Here is a 23,292-nt window from a genome sequence, read left to right as displayed (position 1 = left end):
AGCAAGTGACCAGTTTCAGCTAGCGCACAACCACAAAAGACCAGGTTCTCCAGATGCCACCATGGCCCAGATCCGCTGCAGCACTGGGTTATGGTAACTGTTGCACTTCCCAGGGCAGGCACAGAGGACAACTTCCAGCTGAGAGGGAGAGGGCACTTCTGATCGGATCCTGACTTGGCCGGCAGACAGGGTCTGGGATCCTTATCTATAAGCTTCAAAAGGGTCTGGAAGATAACGAGGGACTGGCTGCCCTGTACACAGTGTTAAAGCCTCTTCAAAACATCCTGCTGGTGCTCTGGGACTGATCGATAGCAATCAATTCCTGGCATCAGAGGGATTTTGCAAGTGCCTAGTATCTCCTGAATGGGGCCATTAGCACCTACAATCTCAAACTAATAGCCTGTAATGAAGGGATTTTACCTATGCTAATAGCAGGGGAGATGATAAACAGCAATTTCACTATCCGTGTTCACCGGAGTGAGTGAACCTTGTCTTTGCCACAGCAGAGGAGAGAATGTGCAGGCAGAGATGATACTGGTACCCTGGGAAGTTGGCAATTAAGAGGGACAGGGAAGAAGCAAGGCACTCAAAGAGCCCAAGAAGGGCCAGGAAAATGTATCTTTATCACAGAAAAGTAAATGACTAACATAGGCACGCTCTTCTGGCCTGACCAGGGCAGTCTCCAAGACAAAAGAACTAACTGAGCACATTATATTGACTAAATGCAAGAAGAAATACATTTACCCTATCTTCTGATTTAAGAAGCTGAGTTTTGCCACTGGCTCTGGGGAAGCACATTTCCCTGGGAACTACATCCTCACACGACCTTTTAATGACCACAACATTTGAGCAACAACTGGAGTTTCCCGCCGTTGCACCATCTCCTCCCAAGTGGATACATCGATGTCTGATATAAGGGCTGTGTTCACACTGATGCTGCTTCCCCCTGGAGACCTACCAGGGATGGGCTCCTGTCCCCTCCCAGGGCCACGCACCCATCAAGAGTTAACTTCATGGCTGGTTCCAGCTCCCGCTTTGTGGGTTTAATACGCCTGGAGCTGTCGCAAGGGTGTTAAACTCCCACTCTTCCAGTTCAAAGGCAGCTTTGCAGAGCTGAGCAGTCTTAAAATGCACAGCTTTTCAGAAGTGTGACCTTTTCACAAGGTTTCCAACTCAGTAAAGATTTGTTTCCTCCCTCTGCAAGCACGTAACTAATGGTAGTCATGAAACACCTCCTCCAACAGCAGCAGGCAGGCGGGCCAGGCTCCCCACCAGCCTGGAAATGTCATGACCAGTTCCCTTTGGTTATTCCAACGCTGTTTCGGCAAGCGCTCAAGGGCACAGAAAGTCACCACACCATCGTCAGGCATCCAAGCCCTTGCACACCAGTCTTGCACAGCACTGCCTTGATTTCTCACAACAGAGGGGACAGTTTCCAATGCACACCACGCAGATAGGACACCAATCCCCAGCCCTCACCCTATACATGCTGCCAGGGCAGCCTCACTGACGGGATCCTGCTCCCACTCCTCCCCACCAAGATACTTGCAGTTCCAGTACTTTCCACGTTGCAATCCAAGAATAAAAGCTATTGCTGGGCAAACAAAGCAAAGCCTCAGGCTGACAGGATGGACAGCTGCATTGCCATGCAAAGGGACTTTTCCATCCTAAATGCCTGCAAACCCACAAGCCCCCAAAGAGCCTTGGCACAAGATACTGTTGCTGGCTGCCATCCCTCTCCTTCCACCCTAAAGCAAGCAAAACCCCTGTGCACACCCTGCCTACCCTTTTCCTCCTCTGCTTGCACTGCCTGGAAACCTCTTTCACCCCACACAGAAAGGGAGATCTAGAGAAAAAACACAGGCTGGTTTTCACCCATCTGGGAACTGCCTCCGTGTGCTACCTACCTAGCTAATGCATGAACCACTGAACTGCTCTGTCAGACAGCTCCCTTTCACGTGTCATTTATTTCCCTGCAAATGAGTTCAACATTTCATATTTGCCCTTTCTCCCCTGTTTATACAACAGCAATGTGGAGATGAACTGCTGTCCCCTCCAAGGGCAGCAAGCCAGCTCTCAAAGGCTACCCAAACCCAACAACGTCCATGCTCTGCATATCCCAACCAAAACCAAAGCTCTGCATACCCCCACCAAAACCAAAGCTCTGCATACCCCCACCAAACTTAGGTAGTGGTGTTCAGACTGGGCCACAAACCTTCGTTGCTGTTACGTTACAACCACGGACCTCATTTCAAGATGCACCCTTCTTCCACAGTGCCCAAGTCATTACCACAACAATGAACCCCATGATGGGAGGGGACTTGGTCCTACAGACATCCACCACTGCTCCCACAGCTCAGGAGACTTATGTTACCTTAAAATACCTGGGATTAGCAGTCTAAGCAGGCAAGTCACATGCTCCTTAGGGCACTAGTCAAGTGCTGTAGGAACTGGCCTCAACTCCAGGATGAGAGTGAAACTCTAGTACAGTTACACTGCTTAGAGTCATCAGCACGGATGTGCCAGGTATTTCCAAGCTAACCAACGGGACCCACCACCGATCCCAAAGTTTACAAACTCCTAAGCCAAGGCACTGTCAACAACACAGTTGACATTTGCAAAGAACGCATTATTTTTATGCTGACAAAACTTTTCCAAATGCAGGGCACGACATCACACAGGCCAAGTTTAGAGTTTAGGTTACGAGCTTCCCGGAAAAACTTTGGGCCAACCAAGGGGTAATTCCAGCCTTACACCAGACCTCATAATCGTGCCATGCATCTCCAAAGCAAACCTTGGCTAACCTGCATTTCAGCATTTTCCCTATCCATTGCGTGTTTACTGCACGGGTTTGTTTGGATGTGTTTTGCTCACGACTTGCTCTTTGGAGCAACTCCAAATCTGCCTCCCTCTTAAGTTGCGCTACAATATAGTCATTCAAACTGATTGCAAACATCAGAAGCGAGGGTTGATTTCTTTGTGCACACTAATTCTAGACTAGGTCACCAAACTATTTTCATAGTTATGTCAGCACTGTCTAGACAAACCATTAAAAACAGGATGCAATGATCATCAGAAATGCAACGTCAAGCTTGTGCCTAGAGATACTGTGGGAGCCATGGGGAGAGAAGAAAACGCCAAATATGTCCCGTTCACATAGGTTGGCCAGAGCTGGCTCACTTTTTGTTTAAATGGAACTTTACCAAAGCTCACCAGAAGAATATATATTTAACTGCAATTTAAAATAGATAAGCTGACATCAACAAGCTTGGAGAACAGCAGAATCTTTTGAACGACTCCCAGTGCAACAAACCCATCCAAAGCTGGCTCCTCTGAGCTACTGGATGCTCGCTCCTTGCTACCAGCACCAGACTCTCACCATAAGGATAACCACCCCATCACGATCTCCATGCCACCATGCAGAGTGCCTTGCGGCACAAGTCCCATCACGTACACCAGGATTTGGCCCTCGACACTCGCCCTCACCAACCAGTAGGCTCCCATCCTCACCACCAAAACCACAGCCTCTGCACCCACGGAGAGTTTCTCGCTGGCACTGCGCATCAGAAAGGCGGCTTCCCGTTCCTTGCCACTTCTTGGCAGGGAACTCTTCCAAACTCCAAGAACACGAGCTGTAATCTTGGCAGAAAGGGACATGCATATAAAAATCACCACTCTGTCAAAACAGGAAAATAATGCAGGAGCTGATCTGTGCACATTAATCTGCTGCAGTCATGAGGAGACAATTTCCCTAGAGTAAGTCATACATTAAAAGGAAAAAGGGGGGAAAAAAGGGGGAGGGGGAGAAAAAAAGATTAATGTGACTTTGAAATATCACAAGTACCGTTTATCTCCCTCCTGCCACCACAGGTTTCTTGACTTTATTTTTTCTCTTTTTTTTTTTTTTTGTCTTTTAATACAAAGAGCCTTAAAATTCACAGTGGATACAGCCCCTCTGCCTCAGATGTGCAAACATGGGTGCGTTACAGCATAGCAAAAATAGATAGCACCACCTCCTCTCTCAGCACACAACCTTAACATTTCTATTAATTCAATGAAAACCCCACAACTGCTTTCCAGGGGCACAACCTTCTAATCACACCCAGGGTCGATGAATGCTTCTCAGAGCTTCTACTTATGCTGGCAGCTTGGTCACACACAAAGTTCAGTCCTTGGTACTCCTGTGCCGGCATGGAAGCTGAATGGAAAATATTGCTCCCTGGCATACATTTAGGAACAGATACAGAGCTCAGGCCATGCCATGGGCATGACTAGAAATCCAAGCAGGATTCATTTTCCAGGGCAGGACTAAAAGATTTTGCCAGTTAAATAAAATGAAAACAAATAAGGTTCAATCTATGTAACACAAAGAAGACAGATACGCTTTAAAGCGAGGTGAATTGTGCGAACTCAGCCTTTGGCAATCCTGAAACAAATGAGCTCACCAGTCCGTTTATATTCTCATTTTCTTTTTACACATATCCCATAGATCATAAATATACATTAATAACTGTAACAGTCAAAGTTTACATTCGCCTGTAACATTTAGGATCAATACTCTTCAAATGACCTTTAATAGTAATGAGCTGCCATAACACTGTCTCGAGGACATTAAATTTTTATTAGAAATACTTTATTACAAAGGTTCAAACCTGTCTCCATGCACTTGTGCACCCATACAAATATTATCCAGCTATTTTATTTTCCTTGACAAAAATAAAAAGGCAGGTCTTCCAAGGTTTTGGAAAGAATGTGCAGTGCAGAAGCTTTAGGTATTTCACATTTTCAGATACGGGTTTTTCTCTTTGTTGTCTTTTTAACCAGAACCCATGAGCCAGGGGGTGGAAAATCATCCACTTTGAAAAGTGATAAATAGGCATTGTTCCCATGTGGCTTGAACAGGATGGGACCGAGCTCCCAATTATCATAAGCCCTCCGTTCCAGGGGGTGGAGAAGGTGGGAGAAGCTGATACCCTGTGGACATGGGACCCTGCATCACCCTCTGGCCCTGCGGACCACCCATGCTCCCCAGGGATCACAGCCAGAGGCTCAGCTCTGCTCCTGACCCTTATCCATGGGGGTCCTGATGGGGACCCCCATAAGAACAGATCCATCTTATACAGCTCCAGCCAACTGAAAACAACACAAAGATGCAGGGAAACAACAACAAAATGGAAAACAAGTCAAGATCCAGCCTCTCCTTAATTACTTTTTTAATGACTAGTCAAGTTCAAAGTCAGATCACGCGCACATTTCCCTGCCTATTTTATGAATGCAAAATTCACAGAATGGGGGGCTTGTAGCAATTTATTTCTTCAGTTGCAGGTCTTGGACTCAAGCTATAGGGAAATCTGATTTTAGCAGAACAATGAAACCGAGCGTATGGAGGTGAAGTCAAACAAAGGAAACACAGGGTGGGAAAAAAAATACTTCGCTGCATTGTTATTAGATGCCACCTTTAAGAGCTGCAAATTAAACACATTCAAGGCAGCATCATATACTGTGGTTAATGGCCTTTGAAGAACCTGCCTTGGCTCAGCACAGACACCAGGTTGCTACAAGGAGCCAGACCTGACTGGGAGGGCAGCACAAGCACGTTCCCGCATTTCATTCTGAATTCCTTGGGATTCTTGACTCAAAAGAAACATTTCATTTTGCCTCTTTTTCATGCTAATCTAGAGCTTACTCTCTCTAAAAAAAAAAAAAGACATTTTCTGATTTCCAAGCCGCTTCCTCAACAGCAGAGATCTAATTGGAGGGGGCACCCCTGTAAAAGCACTGGAAAGAGGCAGAAAAGCTGATCAGTCAACACTTGCACACCTTAACCCTGTGATTTTTAGGGAGATGCTCTGAAACCACAGCAAGTATCTTCCCAAGTCCTTTGGAGAGGATCCTCTTTTCTGATGGTGATACCAGGAGGCAGTGTGCACCCTGCCAACCGCACCCCTATCCCGTCTCTCAGCAGAAGGCAAACCTCATCCCCCCACCTTCCCAAACCCCTTATGTGGGTCAGGGTGGTGGCTGCCCCTCACTGCAATCCCCATTTCTCCCATGGGCTCCTGCATTGGCTCATTAGGGTGGAGAAAGGCTTCAGCGCATCATCTCTGTGGGCTTGTCAAGGGCTGATGCGTGGCGGGTAATTCCCACTGCTTAATGACCCGAGACCAGCCGAGGTGGAATGGCAAATGGGAAAGGGAATCTTCTCATTTGTTACCCTTCCCCACATCCTGATAAAAAGAATGATTACACTTTTAAGTTCGAACAATTCCCTGCAGTTGTAGCCATGTCATATCTAGATTGTCTAATTTACATGCATATTCATAATCCCTGTGTATTTAATTAAATTCTTCCATCCCTGGAGTGTCTTTCCTAAACAATAGTAATTTATCTTGCACAGATAAGGGTGCCCTCGATTTATTCCACTCTGTAGCTAACAGCATTTCCTTCTGATCAAGGCTAGGAAGCAAACTTGAACAGAGGGAATCTTTAAATATATTTAAATTGCAAGATTAGGCTATTTCTCTTTCTTTTCCTCTCACCCCAAGTTACCCTTTTAAATAATAACACTTTCTCCTGAGCTCCAAGGAAAGCCTTTCACCCAGCTTCCTGATAACAGCTTCGTGCTCCAAATGCAAAAACACTGCCCGAAACCTACGTTGCAAAGAGATCTCCTAAGCCTGGCATCACGAGTTACCAAGCAGCAGGGGTTGCACTCAGCATGGCCCATGGGACATCCTCTGCATGCACCTTTCACTGCAGGCATCGAACTCTTCCTTTGCAGCCCACAGCAGACAAGGCCCATGTTAAAAAGTCACAGCCAGAAGATGAAGAGAACTTCATCTTTCCAGCAAATATCCCTACACCGGGAGTCATTTCTCAATGGATAATGTTTGGCATCTCAGAGAGGGCCAGGCAACGCACCAGACACGCCAAGATGAGGCAGCCCTTCAGAGAGACGCCACCACCTCCAGACTGCTAACCGTGTTCAAGTACTACCATGGGGAATTTAACCCAGCCTACAATTAGAGAGGCATTAAAATATTCAGTAAAGTCAAACTGATGAAAAGATCATGATGGGGAAGAGAAGAATCTAGCATTACCACATGTTTTTCAAATACACATTTCTCTCACCATGTTAAATCCACAGCTCTTAATAGCCTCACTCCCTCCCCCAAACCTCAGCCTGTCACTCCCTCAGCCCAAACCTCCCAAACCAGGCTCCAGGATGGCGTCAAAACAGGGTGGAGAAGTACTGGTGTCTCCAAAGTTCTCTTTGGCCCCACCAGCTCTGCGTCACTGCTGCCTCCCAGAGCAGTGCCATGGTCCCTGCCAGGGAGCGGCCATCCCGCTGCCAACACAGAAAGGATGCTATGCCCCAAGGAGACATGGGGATAATCCCAATGCTGCAGGAGATGTGGGACCAGGCTGCTGTCACAAACCATCTCCTTCTGCTTCCACACTGCAGTCGAGGAGCACGGCAGCCCTTTGGCTGGAGAGGCCACTCATAACAAGGAAAGCATCCCTCTGCTCCAGCTCTGTTTCTTAATCTCCTTCCCAAGCATCTGCTGCTGACCATGGCTGGACACAGGGGATCCCAGCCGCTCTGTTCCCAACCAAGCCCTCTAAGCCTTTAGAGATGCTGTCACTATTTATGAAAATAGGGTGAAGATCCTGCTGTCAGCTCCTTCCTGGGTTGCAGCATCACCCATGCCACAGACTCAGCTCTAGGAAAGCCCTCAGGAATGGGACTGCTGGGACTGATGATGGTCAGGCTCTGAGTCACAGCTATTAAACCCACACTAGAGTAAACCAATCTCCTCCTACCTGGGTGTCTTTGCACCCAGGACCCTGGACAACCCCATCTTCCAGTTTCACACAGAATCACATCCACCAAGTCCTTCTCAGGGGCGTCCCCACAGCCACAAGATGCCACCACTGCATCACAGCCATGTCTTAACAACCACAGCCCTAAGTTGCAGCCTCTGGCCGACACCAGGAAGAGTCCCTACCCTTTAGTTAGTTGCTTCTCTCCTAATTCAATAACAGGAGAAGCAATGGACAAGCACCAAGAAGCAATGGAGCTGAACCCTGCACTGCCCTGAACAGTAAAGGTACTCAGGCAGCCATGCTGCCCTGTTAATGCTGGGCTCAGCACCTGACAGAGCCTGCAGGACATCAAGGTCCTCCATCAGCAACACGAAGCCAGCTCGCCAATACAGCCTGCCATTGCCAAATCCTCTTCCCCAGGAATTCATAGCTGGATTCAGACATTCCCAGCCTGTTACTTATTTCAGTGCTTTCAGCTCTCGAGAGCACAGGGACATCCTGTCTTAAACCTGCCGAGCCTCAGGCCAAGAGGACATCTGCTTGGAAGACAGCCCCTCTGGCTGACCCAGCCCTGGAGGGCTGCCTTCCCGTCTCTGCAAGATCCCAAACATACCCTTGCACCCACAAAGCCAAGCCAGGTCACAGCAGAGCCAGGAGCAAGAAGAGCAGCTCAGGCAAACCACAGCTCCCATTCCCACTTCTGAAGCTCTGCAAGACTTCTTAGACCTTGGAAACATTTTCTTGCTACTCATGGCATTTTTAGGTTAATGGTTCATCAAACCTCACAGTCCAGGAAACCTTCGTGTGGCTGACCAGGGTGTGGGGGTGGCGATGGGTGGGGAGGGAAAAAAGCCCTCTTGGGCACCAGTCCTTCCCACAGCACTTGAACTGCAGGCTCCGGGCTGAGCTAGGAGCCATCAGAAACAAGGCAAAACCCAGGCAGGCAGGCAAGGGAAAACCTCACCACTGGCTTCTGCCTCTTTTGGATAAAGGGAAAACAGGGAGCAAAGCAATCCTTATGGAAAGCATCAATCTCCCATTCAGGATGCTCTCCAAAACACAGTGTCCCCACATGAGGAGCCATGCCTGCTGAGCCCCTATGCAAATCCCTGGAGATGCTGGCACTAGGAGCACTGGGTGACAACAGCAGCGGTAGCAGAGAGAACCTGTGAACTCTCCATCCACCCAGGAGCAGGTCTCCAGTGAAACACAACTCTGATTCCCTGCACTGGCTTCATTTAGCTTGGTCCTTTCCACCTAAGCCTTATTTTACATGCATTACTCGAGTGCAGAACAGAGCAGAGCATTGGTGGTTTTAAGGAAGAGCCCTCAGCTCCCTGAAGCTCACTCTTCTTGGAAAACTAGTGCTTTCAAGCAAATTTGGACAACACCCACGAAGTCATTCTCCCACTTCACCCACCCTCTTTTATACAGTGGAAGTCGAGGAGCTGAGCCATGGTTAGGAACATCTAATCATTCATCTTCATCCTGGCCAGTTTTTCTAAGTTTTCAGTTTTCCAGAGCCTAAAACTAACGTCAGATTTTCATCACAACACAGACTGAAAGGCAACAGAGCAAAATTTACTTCTGTTCCCTCTCCCAGCAAACACAGCCCCAGTTATAACACACTGCAGTTCCCCCTCTGCCCCTCAGGTTCCCCATGGGGAAGGCAGCCCACCACGAGCCACCAGTAAATAACCTCCAGCTGAAGCAAGGCACAAGGCATGGGAATCTTTCAAAACACGTCACTGTGCTGACATCTGTGGACACAGATGTTCGTGCTGTGCAAAGGTTGTGACTCAAAGTGGGCAGAGTGATGCACCTGAAGATACCCGCTTTTTCCATATGCCCCCAGTTATGTGGTTAGAGGCGACCAGAAACCATCTTTTCATAAGTAACCAGTAACTTCCAAACAAAAAAAGCAAATACTTGCTCCCAGAACACCTCACTCGCATGGGAACAGCCTGACCTCGCCAATCACCTCCTCATCCACACCAACCACAAAAGCAGAAGAAAGCAAGGACGTGCTGCTCTTTGCCATTCGTTGGGTGAGGCGGTTTCAGAAGCCGCTGTCCTTGTATCATAGAGGGCTGTAGGCAGGTTTTAACAGCAAGGTGTTATGTCCTGGCTCTGAAACCAGCAACCTCACAAACCCCTGTCTGAACATGTCCCTCCATCTCAAAAAAAGCCATCTGCTATCAAGCACATCTGAAGGGGGTTTAGCTAAAAGAGCCTGAATTTTATGTAGTGGGATGAGGTCCATAGAGCAAAAGCTGATGAGTCAAACTCGAGAGAAGTTAAGAGATGCAGAGAGCTCTAAGAAGGGGAGGCAGAGGATGTTTCCATGCCGCCTAGGAGGTTCTGGAAAAGAGCAACTAGGCTAAGCTCCACTCTGCATCGTTTCAGAGGGCATAAGTTTAAAAGCACTCCAAAACCCACTGCTCGTTCTTGGTCATTCTCACAAGCACCTGCTTTGCGCCTGTTGCTGGTGAGTAATATTTTCCACAGGGGGAAGCAAATGAACAGAAGCAGCACGCCAGAAGACGCTGAGTTCACCATCACACTTGGTCACACATTGGCTCCTCTCAGCAAAACCTGCAGGAGCTTTTAAGGTCCAACCTCATCATGACCCAGGGTCAGAAGAGCATACTTCCAACTCGCCATCCTTCAAAGAAGGTATCTGCTTAAAACAGGCACTCTCTTCTCACCCATCTTCTAGTCTCCAGAAGGTATTTCCTAATGCCACAGGCCAAGCAACACAGCAGGAGCTATTATGAGAAGAGGCAGCTGGGGACCACACCAGGCACTGAAGCCCTCTGAGCACGCTAGAGGCATCTCTCAAAGATACCAGCTGACCTCAGAGACAGCCAAGACTTGGACTAAGAACCTGCTGAGACCCCCAGGCTCTCAGTTGAAGTCTTCAGAGACCTTCCCAATGCACCCTTATGTTTCCAAAGTGGATTTTACAGCCTGATGTTTTAACTTCGAGGCCAGATGCCCCTTGTTTTAGCAAGTACACCAAATACGGCTAGTGCACAGCTTATGTGTCAAATAAGGTAGGCTTAGAAGAAGGGAGATTCAAGAAGAAGAACATACTTCCCAACAGGAAAAGAAAAAAGAAATACAAGATTTACCTCAAAATGTAACAGACTGAGGGGACAAATTAAAAAGGGAAACCATAAAATGCTTGCCCAATTCCTTTTTTTGATTCTTACATCTGCTGCTTTACAGTAAAGTTTCATCTACTGTGTATAATTAGATATATGTTCCATGATTCTATTCTATACAGATTTGAGACTTATCCATGCAGTTTTAAACTCCAAAGAAGTTTTAACTGCAATAAAGCTGCAGTAAGAGTATCACCTCACACATAAAGGTCTCGGAAATGCTGCAATGTGAGCAGGTCAAACTTTCAGCCTGTGGTCCGCAGACCCATGTAAGGAAGGCAGCAAGAACACACCAGCTTACTGCTGCTCACCTTCAGCTCCCCGCGTGGGGCCCTACAGCTCCAGGAACACTTTAAAGACCTGCAGTTTGGAAATCAGATGCAAATCCCCACTGCAGAGCAGTTCACCAAGAGGCAGCAGTATCAACACTACATGGCATTCCCATCACCGTGCCTGCTCTGCCTACTTGGCTCACTTCACACTCCCAGAAGCACTGCAGAGGGGTTGCAGCACGTAACGTGGCAGCCTTACCTAGAGAGGACTTGGGGACAGGTCATTCCTACACAGTATGTTTGGACACCAAACTGAAATAGAAGGCTACCTACTGTCTCCCAACCCACCACCCCTGCTCTTCCTACAGCAATCCCAAACCACAGACACCAATGGCACCTCTCCCACCTAAGATGCTTGGCAGCTCTACTGAAGCAACTTCACACTTCATGGATGCTCTTGTACTGAAAGGCCAAGGCTACATGAAGTCCCCTGCCCAGCTCTCTGGATCACACTTTCAGGACTGGGCTACACTAGAAAGCTCAGGGCAAAGCTCAGCAGGTTTCCCAAGAACAACCCCACATTCATCCAGGCCCAGCTCCTCTTGTAAAACACGAAACAACCTTTTTGTCATTTACTAGGAGAAGGTAAAGATTGCTTGGGATTTCTTGCTCCATGAAGAGGTTATTACCTTAGAGATGGGAAACAGAACAGAGAACTAGAAGGCCACTAATTCCAGTGCTAAAAATGCAGCGGTCCAAACAGATATGAACACAGATCTGAAGAAGCTCTGGAGCAGCAGCTCCAGGACGTGAACTTGACCCTGATACTCAAGAGCCAGCAGATAACCTCAGTGGGAGAAGGGCAGACCAGTATATGGGCAAAGGGGGATACCCTTAATTTGGAATCACAATCCCACGCTAATCGTTTTGGCACAAAGGAAACCTCAAACTCATTTAGGTCATGGTGCATCTCCTAAAACCTTAAAGTCACCTGTCAAATGCCATTGCACTTTGATATTAAGCACTTAAAATGTGCACAAAAAGGGAAGGGAACTGTCTCCACTTACACGGGAAGGACCAAACACCTCATGCTTTACCAGGGTAGAGGAAAGAGCATCAAGCCTGCAAAGTATCCAAATATCCCATTCCCCTTCGGACCCAATGCAGTTCACACTCCTGGGAGAAGCCAATCTGCCCGTGTCTCCACCAACCATGAGGAAAACCAAGGCGATAAGCAACAGCAGACATCCACCAGCTGAGCTAAGAGGATGAAGCATTTCACTGGAAACAATCAGGTTCTCTAATAACAGGGCTGCAGCGGCGGCGTGAAAGGGAGGGAGGAGGAGCAGGCGGGGAGAAAGGGACTAGCTGGATATTTATCCCATCCTCATCTTTGTGTTATCAGTACCCCGGTATCAGCATTGTTCAAAATGGCTGCTTAGATGGTTGCCAGCAGCAACAACAGAATCGGTCCATCTGCTGGCATTCTCCCTAATCTATCTCAAACACTGGTCTTCTTTTTAAATGCACGCAAGGGAAAGAAGGGGGGGAGAAAAAAAAAGTCTGCCTTGTACAAAGAAACAGAATCCTCCTAGAACAGAGCCTTTTAACTAGATTTTATGCCACCCCTGTTTCCAGGACACACAGACAAAAGTTAATTTTACAATAAAAGAACCAGTGTAAGGTGCTTTTTTGTTATGAGATCAGAAAGCAAATGGAATTTGAATTGTCTGCAGTGGCATGTATCTGACAAAGATTAATTTAAACAGATATTGTCTCTGAAACCAAAGTCCATTGAACGGCTTCACAGCCTATCAACCATGCGAAAGCAGCTCCTTAGCAGCACTGCTGACTCCACCGCTTTCTTTAAAAATGGCTTAACCTATTTCTTGTAAGATAAAAGGTCATATATAGTTCTATTTTACACACCCATAATAGCCAAAGCCACACCAAGCGAGGACAATCAGGAGAAAATAATAACGGGAGGGGGGGATTTCCTCCCCCTTCACACACAGATGCTCAACACTTGCTGGGTATTTTTCAAAGCACGCCGGTAGCGAGCGGCTGCAGCACCACCAAAATGTTCCGACATCCTTGGAATAGAATAAAAACCCCAGGGCCTCTGCAGGTCGCCAGTGCGGGATGGAGAAGCCCACCCTGGTGGGGACGCTGCAGCTCACCACAAACGGCATGGGATGATTCCTTCGCAGAGATATAAAGCCACAAGGATGCAGGGAGGAGCAGCCAGGCTGCTGGCTCACTTGGTCCTTGGGCCAAACAGGCAGGAGCAGGCAGCGGCATGCAGGAGGGGAGAAGCACTACTCATACACACGCACGCACACTCCCCAGCCCCTCTCTAAACACTGGGGTATTATTTCTCCTTTTAATCACAAGAAACAGATCTGTGCATGCCATCAGCGGGCTGTGTGGATGGAGGCAGCTGCTCAGACTTCAATGGGACACACACACACACAGAGGGGAAAAAAAAAAAGCTACAGAAATCCAAATCCTGCAATTTCTTCCCTTTTTATTTCCAGTTTATACGGAGCACCGCAGGGAAAATGCTACCAGACAGCTTCAGAGCATTTGATACAGCAACGACCCAGCTTTGGGAGAAGAACGAAGGCAAAGCAAAATAAAAGATGACAGCCAAAAGCACTTTTAATATAGTTTCAGTACTTTCAAGAGAAAGCTTCTGTACACAGAGCAGCCAACGAACTGTTACCAAAATAAACACAACTGGCTTTAAAAAAAACTAAAAAAACTCTTTCTGATGATAAAGAAAATCAAAAGAGACGAGAACCAGAGAGTGAGGCAGAAAATACATTTATTTGTCATCCTCCAGACACACTGCTTTTAATTTGGCATCCAAAGCCATTGCAGTTCATTAATGCAAATTATATTTATCTTGGGAACCCATTTGTTGCTCTGCCACCCCTTTGACAGGGCACTCGTCTTCATCAAGGCAGCCGAGCAGGCAGGGCACAGCACGTGGCACCTCCGGAGCTCCCTGCCTTTAACAACCACATAACACCAACAGCCAGTAATGGCTATTATTGGCATCCTGAGCAGTCACCCACACGCCAACATCGGCTGAAGGATGGAGGCCAAGGCTACTGGACAGCATCCGGAGCGGAGGCACAGCCTGTCCTGACCTTGCCAAGGACCCAGACACCAAGTCTCCAGCATTCCCATGGGGAATCCCGCTCTGCCGGCAGCTGCGGGGCACAGGCATCGTCTCCAGGTGCAAGGACAGCAGCCAGGCAGATACCACACCACATCCTGCTGAGCGAACCTCAGTAACCATTAGCAGCCCTTGGTCAAAAGAGCTGGGTGGTATTAGTGCAGGCAGCTCATTACGGGTACCCAGCAATGAGGGAGGCATCCAAGGGGGACACAAGACACCCCCTCTCCCATTTCAACCCAGCGGTGACAGCAGTAGGACATTTGTAAGATGGCAAGCTGGACAAATGTATCCACATGCAACCTTTCCAAGCTGGCATCCCAGCAGATCTGCCTCCTGCACACATTCATGGCTTTGTTTTTAATGTGAGAAGTAAGATTGCGTCCAGTTCCGAGCACCTCGCTACAAGAGAGATGCTGAGTTGCTGGAGCAGGTCCAGAGAAGAGCAGTGAACGAGGCTTAAGGGAGACCTCTCTACAGCTACCTGAAAGGGGGATGGAAAGAGGAGGTGGCTGGTCTCTTCTCCCAAGTAACAAGTGATAGGACAAGGGGTAACGGCCTCAAGCTGCACCGGGGAAGATTTAGACTGGATATTAATGGATATTTTGACCCAGTGGTCAGGCATTGGAACAGGCTACCCAGGGCAGTGGTGGAATCACCGTCCCTGGAAGTGGTCAAAAAACCATGTAGATGAGGCCCTCAGCAAAACGGTTTAGTGGTGGGCTCAGCAGTGCTAATGCAAACGGTTGGACTTGATGATCTTAAAGGTCTTTTCCTAAATGATTCTACAGAGGAAAAAAAAAAGAAGTGCACCTAGAAAGCCAAATGTGCCACAAAAAAAGCCCAGGATTTTATTAATTTGTGCATTACTGTAAATGCACCATTTTACAAGGCCTAACCCCAATCCTGCACAAAGTCCTAAGCCGTAAGCTTGAGACAAAAAAGAAAAATGCTCTTAAAACGCAGCACTAGAAAATCCATTTGGAGAGCAGCACGGTGGTGTCGTGCACAGGTGAATCCTCGGCATTTAATAAAACACTCCCTGCACCAAGTGGAATCTATTCATATTTAAACATCAGGATAAAAAAGAAAAGCCATTAAAAATCTGAATTTTCACTCCTGCGACATTTCATTGTGAACCAATGAAGATGCTTTCCCACACACATCCCCCAAGAAGTGTTTTGCAGAACCTGTGTCTCTCTGCGAGATGTTACCAGGCCTTTTCCCAAGTCTTGTTGCAAAGGGTCAAGTCAAGGCTCAAGTCTGTACATCAAACCCTTACGGACACCAGGAGGAAAACAAAATGGGGCTCAGTCCTGCTCTTCCAAGCACGGAGGAGAGCATCTCCAAGGCTTCGCCAGCTCTTCAGACAGAGCTCCCCACCACTATCCCACATCCTGGCTCCATCCAGAAGGTAGACTTGTCTTACAACACCTATTAATGTAGCCAAGATTTGGTGTCCTTTGAGTTATTTTCATCGGAAATTTGATCAATTTCTATTGATGCTAGAGAAAGCCAAAACTAAGTAGAGGCAGGAACAAGTTATAAAGGAGCCGCTTTCCTCCCCTCCTCTCATCCCCAGACAACCAGGAGTATGACAGCCCCATGACATAACCTCCCCAAGACATTATCAAATATAAGGTAAGACATACTGTATTTATTTTAATACCCTCAAGATAACTACTCCACATCTCTAGCTACTTGCAGAATAAAATCACCAACATCAGCCACAGATAGGGAGCTCCATAGAGAAACACAGGTTCAACCGTCACCTGCCTCCTGCTGAGCAAAGCAGCAAAGGAACCCGGCACCCACCTTCCCAGGTCTCCAACAAACCTCATCCACCGCTCCATCAGAAGAAACAAGCACTGCTAAGAGACAGGGAAGCAAGTGAAGGCTCCTTCCCCCACTGCTCAGCTGCCTTGAGAAAGTGAAGAGATGCTGCTCCTCCCAAAATCCCCACAGGAGCTACTCCAGTGATGGAGAAACTCGCATCGCCATTAAACACAGAGCTGCCCATGCCACCTAAATGCAAAACCCCTAAAAACTGAACACAAGCACAAGGTTGACCATGCTATTCGTATGGGCTAACCCCAGATGGGAGTAGGTCTCCTGCTGGGAAAGGGGAGCAGGACATAACCTCAAAACCACCAAAGACTTGTCACCTCCCCATGGACCAAGTCCTCCTCCAGGGCTAGGCTCGCATACGCGCCAAGGAAACACATCAGCCCACAAACTCTTTCTCCCACCCTAAAGCTAAAGGTTTTTTTCCTTTTTGTAATATATATGTATCCAAGGAAAATGAAAAGCTGACACACCACAAGAGATGATTCACAGCTGAATGTGACTTTACAGAGCTATTGCGTAGACGAGCTCATTTAAGTTTTCCAAAAGTCCTATCTGAGGTTAGAGGGACTAATCATAAAACATCGAACATCAAAGCGAGCGTCAAGTAACAGCAAAGCACATTCCCTCGCACAAAGCTTCAGAAACAAAGCACGCAGGCACATGTGGTTTACGTTATTGCAGTTTTAGCACAGTTACATGTTTCCTAAAAGATTCCCTCTAGATGTGGGCAAAATTAGAATCTGCTGTGAACGACACACAAGCTGGAAGTGGAGAAAAGCAGCTTCTTACCTGGGCTAAGCTTTATAAAGCACAGGTAAGCAGCGAGCAAACTCCTACTGCCTGCTCAAGCCAGAAACCAGGACTTGTCACACTGAAAAACACTTCCAACCTATTTACTCTTAAAGCCAAACTTAAAGATTTCATCTCTTGTGCTTTATTTCCCAGGTCTCTAGCCTCTAAGCTAAGTTTTGCTTGCAGTAATTACCCACCTCATTGAACAAGATGTCCCAGCTTCAGGAGGTCTGTTTAGACTCTTAAAAAAGGCTCAAAAGCCAATAAAGAGATCCACTTAAAAAAAAAAAAACAGGGCAAAATTCCAGGTGTCAAAGCCCTGCTAGCTCTCCCTCCACTACCGACAAGGTGGTTTCCATCACCTCCAATAGCAGGTTCTGTAATACAGTCCCAGAACACGCTCAAAAACTATCTCACCTATGAGGGAACTGCAATAAACAGATCATAAGTTGTAATGCCTGATAATCCTCTGTTTTAATTATGTTAAGGAAAGAAAAAACAGAAGCGTAAAGAGTTTAATGCATATTTAAAGTGTTCAGTTTCCATCATGATAAGGCTAATGAACCTCTGCCAGGCCCTTTTATGTGGTTTAAAGTATTTTAATATATATGGTAGGGAAAAGTGCTCTGCCCATAAAGAAAAATGAAGTTAAAATTAATTAGCAAATTGGAGACATGTTGTACAACAACCACCCCACCCAAAAACTGAGAGCATACAGAAGAACTAACTCCCTTAGCAGCACCCTGCCACAGGACACCAGGTTTCACCATGAAATAAACACATTTTGTGACCCATGATATTCCTCTCAAACCTGCTCTTGCTGGATACAGCCTTAAACCTAGACCCAGGAAGAGAATGATCTGTACACAAAACAAAAGCAACCAGGACCGGCCCTTAGAGCCCCATCAAAGTGTTTTCCCCAAAATAAACAGCTCTATAAAGCAGCACACCACATAGACTTTTTAAACCAACTGGATACAAATTTAGACTCTGCCCCATACCACAGTACAGGGGAGGGAAACCAACTGCTCACCTAAAAGTAAGCATTTTTAGAAAAAAACTAAAATAAAATCTAAATGAAACTAAAGGGGGGGGGGGGGGGCAAAAAGTGGTTTCAAACACGTTAAGAGCATAAGAACCCATCGGTATTTTTACCCCTGAAGCTGCATTTCAGCAGGCATCATTACAAATACACACCACCAACAGAAGCTGAAAACTATCCTGTTGCAAAAAGCTTCCAAATCAAAACTCCCTGCACTTAAAATGCATTTGTAGGTACTATTTACAGGTAGCAGGCCTAGCTCAACCTCTGCCTGGGCAGAAGGCTGCTGAAGCAGGGTCAGAAAACCCCTTCCCTTGTGCCTAGATGTCCAACTAGGAAAGCTGGACATCCATGGCTGACCTGCACAGCATCAGATAAAATACTCAGAATTAACTGCTGGTCTGAAAAACCCAGGCTCCCTCCAAGTGTTTACAAAGCCTGTGCATTCTAAAGCCCTGGTTCATTGTTGCTCTAACAGCAAAAGTAAATTCTGCCTATGTACTTATGGCTGGACTGCATACCTCCCCATTGGGGCACAAAGGCTTATCTGCAGGGAAGGAGCACACGCACCACGGAGGCTCCTAAGAGGCTGGTTACAACGCAAAGAACAACACAAAGCTCGATGTTTCCTCTTATGAGTAATCACAGAAAGCAATGGAAAAGGAGAATTCCCACCTAAAACTGCCACGGACACTCACCCACCCATTGGCAGCCGCAACGACTTGAGGCCAAACCACACTATGCCGTATTACACCATACTAGGGAGCGCAGGCGAGAAACATGAATTTGTTCTGCCAGATCACAGCCTACTGTCAAAATCCACCAAAAGCCTTTTCTCTCTCCCAAAACCCAAGAGATAATGGTGTAAAAACTTTTGTTCATAAATATTTATGCGAGTGAACTTGTTAAAAATTAACCACTGTCGTTAAAGGTTTTGTATCCTTTAGGATTCCCGGCATGCAGTGCAGTCGCATGCTTTATATTAAGCCTGGCATTTCTGCATTCCTTTCCTGCATGCTTTTGTCATTTGTCTAAAAATTAAAAGGGAAAAAAAACCCACACACCACACACACACAAAGACGGGATCTGTACACATAATAATAAAGCAGTTTTTAAGAAGACAAAGATGCCTGTGTTCAACATCCAAGATCTTTCTTTGAGCAAGGGGGGGGAAAAATCCATTTAATGACTCCAGTGAGATCAGGGTTTAAGCCTCGTTTAAGTTTTACTAAGCATGAAGGAATTATTGGTTGATAATGCGGCATATATGTTTTTCCTCAGACCTGCCAGCTTTGTGAGCACGAGGGAGCTGAAGCCCAAAGCAGTTTATCCCCATGGGTACAACCCTCACCCCTCCACACCATCTTCCATCTCCAGAACGTCATTCCTCTTGGATGTTGCCTTTCAATTTTTCAAGGAGATTTTTCCAACCACAGAGAGCAGGAATTTCACATCTGTACTATCCTTCTGGGTTTTTTTCTTTCACAGGTCTGAGTCAGAAACACAACTGTACAAACATCTGATCTTTATTAACAGCAAATCTCAACTGTGCAAGCCTCAGGTCGTGACGCCGGGAGCTGGCAGTGTCCATTAAAGGGATCCTTAGAGAGGAACAGTAGTTTTGATTTAGCGCCGGCGAGCATCAAGTAAGCCAGGGTTGGGGTTTTATTTTTTTCCAAGACATAATGGTTCCCATATAAGCCAACAACCAAGTTCCTATCTTAACTGCAAACACACACACGCAGCCACAAAAGTGTTTGTGTCTCCAGTGGCTGGAGCTCTTCCACCTCACCTTCCAGCAGCATCCGCAGGATGGATGTGGAAAGTTGGCGGAGGACATCTCAGCTATGCCTCCATCCACCCCAGATAAACACTCAGCCCTTCACAGCCTTTTGTTTGATGTAAATCTTCCTGCTCCAGCTCAGGGCTGCTCCAGGGACAAAACCTGAGGTGTCTGACCCCGCATCACCCACCCGCTGCCATCTGAAGATGACCTGCACTACAGCCAAGACTCGAACCCCCCCTGCTCCTAAAGCAAACTTCCACAGCCAGCATCCCGCATGCCCCTCTTGGGCCGTATAAATCACCCAGTGACTTTGCAGCGAGTGCTTCCAGAACATGCTGCTTCATCTAAAAAGACGATGGTTGGGAGGACAATGCGAGCAAGCTCCGATTTCAAAGCTGGGGAGATGGTTTACACTTGTCAGGGGATATGAAACACCAGAGCCAGGACCATCCTCGCCGTCCTCTGGCTCGCCCAAAGCAGCAGTGGGGAAGCGCAAGGAAACGGGGTGCGCACAATGCTGGATGCAGCGCTGAACGTCGCTTTGGGATGGGAATACTTTGCGTGCCCCGCACGCACCTGACCCCAGCACCCACCCAGATCCTTCACAGCATCGGCTAAAGCCTCGTCAGAGCCACGTTTCAAAGGTAAAGAAATTTTGAAACTCATTAAAACAGGAAAATTCCTTTGTACAGGACCAGCCCTGGGTTTAGGCAACCACTGCCTTCATCTCCCATGCCGGCTGCTCACTGCACCCACACCTCGGTGGGCAGGTCAGTAAAGCATCACCCACAGCAAGCTATTATTTTCCCTCCCCTCCTAATTTTAAAGTTCCTGAAGAGCTACTCCTCTCCTTCGAACAAAGAATTATTTGGTTTCAAGTTTAAAGTATTTTAAACAGAACAATTAATCATCTTAACACAGCCCTTAGAAAATATTAATTCAGCCAAAAAAGGGTATAATCATATCCTCAGAGAAAAACCTTTTGTGCTACAGGAATTTTCCCTGCATATCCTCAGAGGTGGGAGGAGAATTCTTCTGCTGTCTCCTATTTTCACATCTCAAATGGAAAATGTTTTGATAAAGCTCTTCTGGATGTAAACTGTACCAAATGGGATTCTGATTTTTTTTAAAGCAAGGCTTTTTTTTTTGTCCCCAAAAGGAAGAAGGGCTCTTTAAATAAACACAGCTCAACTCACCATTCCTTACAACAAAAACCACCCTCCCTTCACTCATTCACGCCATACCCTGGCACAAGATGAATTTACATTTCACATTTGCAAAACAAATTCTAGCCTAATGTCATTTTAATGGAAAGGCGCATTTCAATCACTTCCAGTAACAACCAGGAGTGGATTATTATACGTAAAAGACCACAATTTGCTTCTCTTTAAATATATGCGGATATAAGGCGGATTTCGGATGGGGACTAGAAGGATGAGGGAAGAGGAAGAACATTTCCTCTCCAACAATCCCCCTCCGCCAGTGCACACAAAAGCCACCTGCCCATGGAGAGAAAACACGATGCCTTTATTCCCACCACCATTCCCACGGCCCCTCCGCCACCAAAGGAGAGTGAAGAGGCCACGCACATCCGCCCCCGAGCATCGCCAGTGGTACCCACCAGTCCACCCAACTCGTCACCCCAACTGTCCCCTTCCTTCTCCAACAGCCAGTCCCTCTGAAGGTGTCCGGGCAGAGGTCTGGGAAAGGGAAAGCAGGGAACAGATGCCCCCCTAGAGATTTTCCAAGGGGAAAACAAGCCGTGATGGAGAAGACAAAGACAAACGCTGAGAGCTGTTGGGGAGATGCGTTACGTTGATAACTCCCATCCCCCGGTGGAAGCGCCGGGACCCCAATGGGAGCATCGGTCCGGGTGCTCCGGGGTGAGGGGGACACCGGAGCGGGGCTTCCACACAAATCCCCGACGGGCACTTGGGGAAAAAGGGGGGCGGGGGGGGGGGCGTGTCTTTATTTCCCACTCGGGCTGAATGGACGGCGAGCGCGCTGCGGGCAGCCGCCGGTGACACCCGGGGACACGAACCCTACCGAGAGAGGATGAGGAGGGGGGGCTACCCCCAGCCCTCCCACCCGCCAGCCGTCATCTTCCCAGCGGATCACCAGGCGGTCCCTGCCCCCGGGGCAGGATTTTCCTGTCAAACCACAACCGCGCCAGACAAAAGGCTGAAGCGCTTGGAGGGGAAGGGGGGGGGAAGCCACTCGGGGCCCCGTCCCGGCGTCACTCACCGACTTGCAGCACGTTGTCCACTGCGCCGGTCTCCAGCAGGCGGATGCCGCGGCGGAAGGGCAGCCCCTCGCCCTGCGGCGCGGTGGCGGGGGCAGCGGCGGGCGGCGGCTGGCCGGCGGCGGGGCTCTCCTCACCGGCCGCGGCGGGGGCAGCGGCGGCAGAGGGTCCCCCCGCGGCGGCGCTGGCGGGGGATGCTGCGGCGGCGGCGGCGCGGCCGGGCTGGAAGCTGGAGTACATACAGATCTGCCGCTCGCTGCGGGGGAAGCTCCAGTAGACGATGCGGCGCTGGACGGGCTCGGGGATGCGCTGGAAGCGGCCCTCCACCCGCTCGAAGGCCCAGCTCCCCGCCACCCGCTTGGCCGCCGCGTCCAGCAGCGACTCTGGCTGCAGCAGGCTGCCCGCCTCACCGCCGCCACCGCCCCCCGGCCCCGACGCCGCCGCCGCCTGCCCCACCGCCCCCGCCGTGCCCGCCGCCGCCGCGGGGCAGCAGCCGGCCAGAACCGGAGGGGCCCCGCTGGCCCCCGCGCCCGGCCCCGCACCGGCCCCTGCGGCCCCGGGACGGGGGTGAACGGCCCCGGTGCCCCCCGCCGGGCAGGCCCGGGAGCACAAGCGCTTGGGGCCCGGGGCTCCGGCGGGCAGCGGCGGGCGGAGCAGCTCCTCTCCCTCTCCTCCCTCCGCCATGGCTGCGACCGACTGAGCCGCGCGAGGGGAGGAGAGACGGGGAGGAGGAGGGGGAGAGGGCGGGCACCGGAGGTGGAGACTGCAGGAGGTGGTCCCGACGGTCCGGAGCCGGCCCCGCCGGGGCGGGACGCCCCACAGCTCCCTGCCCGCCCCGCACCCGCCAGACCCCCTCTCCGACCCGCACCTGCCGGGGGCAGGAGGGCAAAGGGGAGCCCCGGGGGACCGGCCCTGTGCCCTCCTGGCGGTGTCCGATTACGAGAGGGGGGACACAAGGGGGACTCTGTGCCCTCCGTTCTCGGAGGACGGGGAGCGGGAAAGCCCCGTGCCCGTAGATCCCCACGGCGCTGGGGCAAGGCCAGCCGAGCTTGTGATGAGTGAGGGGGCTCGGCGGGGCTGGATGCGCCCCCCTCCGCCGGAGGTGTCCGACGGGAACTGGGGACCGCTCTCG

At 49.0% G+C, this 23,292-nt stretch overlaps 1 protein-coding gene across 1 annotated transcript in view; it reads right to left on the bottom strand.

Moving 5' to 3' along the window:
- The window catches only part of ZSWIM5 (zinc finger SWIM-type containing 5), a 98,427-nt gene extending 75,568 nt beyond the window's left edge, over positions 1–22,859 (bottom strand). Inside the window, exon 1 of the mRNA XM_057425853.1 lies at positions 22,163–22,859. Coding sequence (XP_057281836.1) covers positions 22,163–22,844 — 682 coding nt within the window. The 5' untranslated portion in view covers positions 22,845–22,859. The remainder of the gene's footprint in view (positions 1–22,162) is intronic.
- Between the last annotated feature and the right edge of the window lie 433 nt (positions 22,860–23,292).

The sequence above is a fragment of the Pezoporus wallicus genome, unplaced genomic scaffold, assembly GCF_028554395.1.
Source record: "Pezoporus wallicus isolate ANWC-B61680 ecotype Strahan unplaced genomic scaffold, APGP_CSIRO_Pwel_v1 contig_13480, whole genome shotgun sequence".
NCBI lineage: Eukaryota > Metazoa > Chordata > Aves > Psittaciformes > Psittacidae > Pezoporus > Pezoporus wallicus.
The sequence above is the reverse complement of the archived record's forward strand: the minus strand, read 5'-3'. Positions and strand labels throughout refer to the sequence as shown.